The sequence below is a fragment of the Vicia villosa genome, unplaced genomic scaffold, assembly GCF_029867415.1.
Source record: "Vicia villosa cultivar HV-30 ecotype Madison, WI unplaced genomic scaffold, Vvil1.0 ctg.003769F_1_1, whole genome shotgun sequence".
NCBI lineage: Eukaryota > Viridiplantae > Streptophyta > Magnoliopsida > Fabales > Fabaceae > Vicia > Vicia villosa.
Window position 1 is genome coordinate 132,415 of NW_026706293.1, and position 7,167 is coordinate 139,581.

At 33.9% G+C, this 7,167-nt stretch overlaps 1 protein-coding gene across 1 annotated transcript; it reads right to left on the minus strand.

Annotated features, from left to right (window-relative positions):
* Nucleotides 1-574: 574 nt before the first annotated feature.
* On the minus strand, nt 575-6,333 carry LOC131641467 (splicing factor Cactin-like). The gene is made up of 14 exons (XM_058911760.1): nt 6,197-6,333; nt 5,826-6,050; nt 5,634-5,725; nt 5,359-5,458; nt 4,134-4,205; nt 3,511-3,579; nt 3,297-3,437; nt 3,072-3,167; nt 2,527-2,811; nt 2,297-2,435; nt 2,065-2,216; nt 1,793-1,969; nt 1,209-1,475; nt 575-1,078 (listed from the first exon to the last, which is right to left on the minus strand). Exons 2-14 carry the CDS (start codon nt 6,045-6,047, stop codon nt 959-961), a joined length of 1,932 nt encoding a protein of 643 aa, XP_058767743.1. The 5' UTR covers nt 6,048-6,050; nt 6,197-6,333; the 3' UTR covers nt 575-958.
* Nucleotides 6,334-7,167: the final 834 nt, after the last annotated feature.

Consider the following 7,167-nt stretch of genomic DNA (forward strand, 5'->3'; position numbering starts at 1 on the left):
GATATCCATAAACTTTCCAGCATATTTCATAAGATCAAAATTTGAAGGTTTTGTAATGTATACATCCTCTCCACTCAACCACAATTGAGTTGCAATGTGCCAATGTTGACAACATGTTAAGATAAGTTTTGTATTTAAGTTGTAGTTTGTTGAGTATGATTAGGTACGTTGGTTTTATCCCTATATTTATGGGATTTAGTTGTGGATTTGATTGGAATCTCTTGGTTATATGTAACAAGGCAATTCAACAACTATATATTGTGCTGAAAAAGAAATAAGCTGCATCTATAGCTAATCTAACTAAAGCTAACATACACAACTGTCACTAAAAATGTTGGTTGCAGAAACACTAAAAGAGGTAAGGAGAAAATATACAACTCAATAGGGCGTAGGATAGCTTTAGTGAACCTAAATAGAAATACTCTAATGCAGTTTCCATTTACAATCCATTTCTTGAAAATATAATGCAAACAGCACCGTGCGTCATATGGATATAGATCATCGACAAATACAAGAATACAAATACAAGAATTCAGTCCATGCAAATACAACATGGAGCAGAAAATACAGAACCTTCATAAGAATGACCGAAACTCAAGGGATAAAATATTTTTTGTATTAAGAGTACAACCCTTGCATTGTTAAATATTATTGGAGTTAGAGAAGACTTGAGGTAACACTGTTAATCAGTTCAACACAGGATCAAACAGCAGTAATTACAAGAGGAACTAACAAGCACATGTATAAATAGTAAAAACTATTAGTACTTTGCTTAAAATCTAGTAAACTACATAACCTATAAATCATTTAAATACAATCCTCCCCTCCAGCAGTCTATTTCCTGGCCATCTCTATTTCTGGTGCCAGGACCACTTCACTATAAAAATGGCAGCAACTTACAGGTTCCCTCAAACCAGAAGAAGAAACTCAACAGAAAATGAACCATTTCTTGATTGAACTATCTGCGGTAACGGTGGCGTTTGAAATTGAAGTACACATGCAGAATTCCACGTTCAAATGTGCACTTAAAACCTTTCTTGTGAGAATATTCCCATTCTTTGTTTACAATGCGAAAAGCCTGTCATGGAAGATAAAGGAAATAAGATTTTTTATCGGCAAATTTTATAGAAGCTAGTGTGATCTCCTTATCCCACAAGGAAACTGTTAAAAGTCAGAAATTGTCTAGTGATCAAGAAGATTGGACTTACTATATCTTCATATGGTGGCCCTGCATGGAATCGTATAATGCAAGTCTCTCCATTGCTGCCATCCTTGTCAATAGTGTAGTTAGGGGCTTTTATCTTGTCTACAAGGTCAGGATAGAAAATATTAAATTTGTACCCTTGCACAATCTTTGGAGGTGGGTTGTCATGATCATAGTGAGTCTGGTTATATTTGTTCCATTCATATCCGGTGTGAACACGGTTGAAATACTTCGGCTTCCTTGGTCTGTACTTGTCATGCCACCAATAAACCTGCTCCAACATTAAGCAGTAGTGTCAATAACTTCAAAATTGAAAAGGGTGACAAGAATTTAGACAATATTTTATTTCTCCTTAAAATATCAAAATACATTGAGAGTGTATTTGCTTCCTCTAGTGTCGGCTTTTATGGCGGAAAGAAGCAATTGAAGGATATGGCAGAATGATATTTTAACAGTTGGCATAAGACTCATCTATGATACTCATCCACATTTATAACTTTCAAATATCCAAATTATTCTATCCTATATAAAGATATATTTTTTATTTCCCAAAGAATGAAAATCATATATAAGGTCTAGAAACAATACCTGGGAATCAAGGCTCACTTCAGCTCCAGATCCAAACACTGCATCTCCATCCTCCATAGCTCCCATAGCTTTTATGGCTTTCATCTCTAAATTATCTTCCGATGGAGCAGGCTTTGAAGCCATTGCTTCCTGAATTCGTCTTTGCTGCTCTTCTGTTACAGCTATACGTTTTCGCTCCTATATGTACCAACATAGTGAAATTATAATTTCTTTACTCATACTATAAGCATGGGATCGTCATTAAAAATAATAATCATGTTTAAAGAGATTACCAGTATAGCTCTGTCCTCTTCAGGATCAATAGCTTCTTCATTTTCATCATCATGCAATAGTTGTGGTGAAAATGATCCAGCCTCGTCTTCAGCTTCTTGATTCTCTATAATGGGCTCTGGTGAAAATGATTCATCTGCAGAACGGACTACCACTGTAGAGAAATACATATCAACAATGATGAAGATATCGATGAAGCCAATAAAAAAATCTTGAACAACAAAGAGTATATACCTTTAGTATCGTCCTCGGTATATGCCTCCTCAGGTATCATGTCATGAGCAGTCTCCGGTTCATCTTCATCCTCCAATGGTTGTTCAAGACGTTGCAAATGCTTACGTAACATTTTAGCATGGATTTCCTTTAAACAAGCCTATATTTGAAGCAAAATAATAAGACTTAGATAAAACAAATATTTAAAGGCATCTAAGAGAATAATAGGAAAATAATGAGATGAAGAAAACCTTGGCCTTGTATATGTGGAGGTGTTTTAAAATGGCCTCCCAGTACTCAACCACCTTTGCTGTACCAGTACGCATCTCTGACTCAATGTGAACCTCTAGGGCTTCCAACTCTGTACGCGTCTTTCCATGTAAAAGGTCCTTCACATCTGGCTCAACACTGGAATGCAAACCCCTTTGTTCAGCAAGCAGCTCAGCAGGAGGTTCTTCTCCACGAACCCTAGCTCGATCAATTGCATCCTTTTTCCGAGATTCAGCTAGCTCCCAATCGCACACCACAAGGAGAGCCTATATGAAGTTGTCGAACAATAAGTCTTAAAGTCTTAAGCTTAGAAGAAAGTACCAACCATAATGGCCAAAATGTGTTGCATAAAACAATAAAAGGAAGAGATCATGAAATTCATTTAGTTCTTTTGGTCTCCAGTCCAACTCAAATATTTACTTGGAAATTATCTTGAATGCATTGAGTCAGATACGGTAAAACTTATTAATCATATAACCCGTGCAGAACTCAAACTAGAAATCAAACAATAGAAACAGGGTGATACCTCCCAATATTCCACATGGGTTGGTGTTGCCCTGTCAAGATCCAGATGCATTTTGATGTCATCACGAAGTTCACTCATTTCTTTAACAGTCAAACCCTGTACCATATATCAAATCCTTATTTAACTTGTTCAATAATTTTAACTTTCGAAGTTGTGATTAAAACAGTGAAAAGAATAAAAGAATTAAAGAATTAAATGAAAAGGAATTAAAAGCTAGATACTAACCTTGAAGACCAAGTATGGTTCATTTATTTCTATATCCAAATCATCAGAGCCATTGAGGTGCTTGGTTAGGACATCAATTGGCCTGGCACGCCCTTCACGCAATCTAATTTCTGACCTAACTTTGCTTTGATCGAAATGGAACTGCATATTAAAAAGAAGTCAACAAAAAGACAATATTATAGTAAACAAGAACAAATGTAAACAAACTCAGAGCACTGTACCTCTCTTCCTTTTTTTCCCAGTCTTGGAACTCAGCTCGAGCACGTTCTCTAGCTAACAATGCCTGAAAGAAATAATTTGTCAAATGACATTAAGATTACATAGTTTATGACCATTAATCTAACATTTATGTCAAGCCTTGACCTGACTCTAACATATTGCCACCATATATGAACCTCAAAATAAATATTGAGAGAAGTTGAATTATAGAAGCACTGGTTAAAGAAAATAACCGATATGAAGCCATGCAATTTTCCCTTAAATAAATGAACTGATATGTAACCTTGACGTAATTGGTATGCCATATTAGAATAGAACCACAAAACTTTACAGTCACTAGACAAAAGATTTTCTTCCAACAGATTAAAATGAGAACAGCTGAAAATTACGGACTAGATAAAGGAAATAACTGAATGTTTAACTAACAAGAATGAAAAATTGTGATACTAAACACTGATCTAAGACTCTTGTTTAAACTAATATGTCTGGTTAGGTATAGAACATAGTAATACACTACCACTAGTACAGCTAAACAAGCTCAGACTTATAATAATTTACACAACATGACTAAATTCCCATAATACCTATTAAATAACAACAAATAATGAGAGGACTTACCATTTCTTCTTCATGTTGTGCTTTCTCAAGTGCCCTTTCCTCTCTCCTCTTTTTCACCTTTTCAATTTCTGCCTGTATTGTAATTGTGAATATAGCAACCGTAAGCAGCAAGAATACTTAGTTGTTTGAGCAGTAGTAACAGATCACAGAACCAATATTGGGAAAGCAAAGAAGAAACATGCAAAGCCTTATCTCAAGCACACAAGTTAACTAAATAAGGCTACTGAATAGCTGAACTATTTTTAATCTATTCCTAGTTATGGTTTAACAAAACCAGAACCCCAACCCAATCATCCCCAATGAATACTAATAAATAATTTGGAATAAGATCTCCAGGTAAAAACAATTTACTGATTCAGACAGAATAGTATAATATTGTTTAGTGCACATCAAATTTCATTCAATCTAAATTGATAAGGATGGATATTGAAAAAAATTGGCAATTCTCAAATAATAATAAAAAAACAGAATTTTTAGAAAGTGAAAAGATTGAATAAGTGGCAAAAAAATCTATTGTGTACACCGGTCAACCCAGATGCAACAATAATAGGCACCGAGTTTATGTAAAAATTATTTCCTACCCAGCAACCATTGTCATGTTCTAATGTAAAATCAAAGCAGAGATGTATCTGGCAAGCCCTTCCCCATGAAACTTACATGGAATGTTAAAGGCGTGAAGCATGTTATAAATGATAGGTTATATGATGAGGTTAACATTCCTAATATGTAGGGAAAAGGTCAGGCTCTTAAATTTGGTGCAACACTTAATCCACCAGAGTTGTGTAAGTAAGATCCTGCTGAGGACTGTTACACCTATTGAATCCTCTGGATAGTGTAAGTCTAATGTTCCCCTATCATTGACTTTTTTAACTAGCCTCGTCTTATTAATACCCAAATTTAAACACCTACATGGTCCAGGTGTTTAAATTGGTATTTAGATACCTTTACACTATTATTATTTTAAGATTCTGTATGGGACATGTTGCTGAGGTTAAAGAGACGAGTTCTTTCTTTTACAGCAGGCCTAGTGTTATTGTTGCTATCTACTCATGTCATGCTTAGTTGAAATATCATCTATTAAAATAAAGCTAAAAGCGAAAGGAAGAAGAAAAAAAGCAACAAAAATAGCTGCTCCAGTTCAAAACTGTTAAACTCAAAACACTAACCAGATACCAAGAAATACTCTATTACAAAAAAAGTAAACTTCTGGGAGTGGAACACATACCATCCTATCCACTTGTCTTTTCTTCTCAGCCTTAACTGAAAAGGATTCAATAGATACACCTTGAGTAACATCGCGTTCAATCTTCTTGCGCCAAACAAACCTACAAATAACATTCTTGTAGGTTTATAAATCATATATATCTCCATATCGTCGACCAGTATTTATCTGCAATATTTAAGTACACTTATAATAAAGAATCTAACATAAGTTTAATGCAATTATCAAAACAAACTAACAAAAAACAAACAATGAAAAAGAAAAAGAGGAGAGCATACTTTTCATTGAGATTAGAATCACCAAATGGATTAGAGTCATTGGAATAACCCGATACTGTATTCGTCTTTAATTTTTTAGCAACTTTTGTAGCCTGAACAACAACAACAACAACAAGAAAATAAAGAATTAAACATAATATTCAACATGTGAAATTAAATAATGAAATTAGTAATGAAGAATCTAGTTGAAACCTTTCTATGTGCTTTTTTAGCCATATACTGTGAAATTTCCTCTTCTGTGATTGTTCTCGAAGACTTTTTCTTTCTTCCACTTCTATCATCTTCTTCACTGGAATCATCTGAATCCCGCCGTGACCGGCGACTACTTCGCCGCCGGTCATCGGAGTCCGACTCTGATGCAGAATCATCGGATCTTCTCCGTCTTCGACTTTTTCTACTACTACCTCCCGCCATTTTCTATGAAGAAAGAGTAAACAACATAATCATTATAGTTAGAAGAATAACATTCATTGTTGAACCCTAAATCGTACTTTGCGAGATGTGAAGCTAAAATTGGAAACTAGTTGAGGATAAAATCGATGACGGAGAAAAGGAGGAAGAACCTGGGGCGGTGGTGAATAGACGGAGAGGACGGAAGAAGAGAAATATGATGGTGGAGTATGGCGGCGTGTTGTTGATCTGAAACCTCTGCAATTGCACCACACAAATTTCTTCGTTCACTCTTCTTTCTTAGAGCATCTCCAATGGTGTAACCCATTTTTGGGTTCTTTATGGGTCCCACTAGCCACATCATTTTAAAATAATTTTTATAATTTTTATTTTAATTGTATAATTCTAAAAAGTTATTATTGGGCCCACAACTTTACCTCATAAACTAATTTGATTGGGTACCACAATTTTTTCATAGTTGCATTGCAATGCAATGGTACTATGATGTGGCATGTCTAGGTGGAGAACTCAAAAGAAAATACCACCATTAAAGATGCTCTTAGTTGCTTGAAATTTTAAATAGAGTGAAGACCCAAGTCCCTCACAAAAATTACATAATTCAAATTAGTCCCTCATAAATAAAAGGATCCGATTTAATCCCTTACAAAATTTAACCGCGTCATATTAGTCCTTTTATTAATATTTTTTTCAAACGGATTTTTTCATACTTTTAAACCGTGATAAGACTGCCACATTGGTTTTATATTTTTTATTTTTTAAATACTAAATTGATTTTTAATTATAATTTCATTTTTAAACAATTCTAATTTAATAATATCAAAAAATTCAAAATTGTTTCTTATAAGGAATTTAATCCAAAACTTTTAAACAATATCTTAAGTCTTTACCACTAAGCCAATATGTATTCATGTCAAATAATTCTCAAGAATTTTAATAAAATTAAATAATTCTAAATTCAAAACAAAAATTACAAAATTTGTACAAATGAGGTCTCGAACCTTAGTCCGGTAAATGATAATCACTTTACAATTAGACAAATCAATTTCTATTGTTAATATTCTTAACTTAATAATTTAGAACAAATATTTACTTATTTTAAATAACACACAAATGAATATTTACT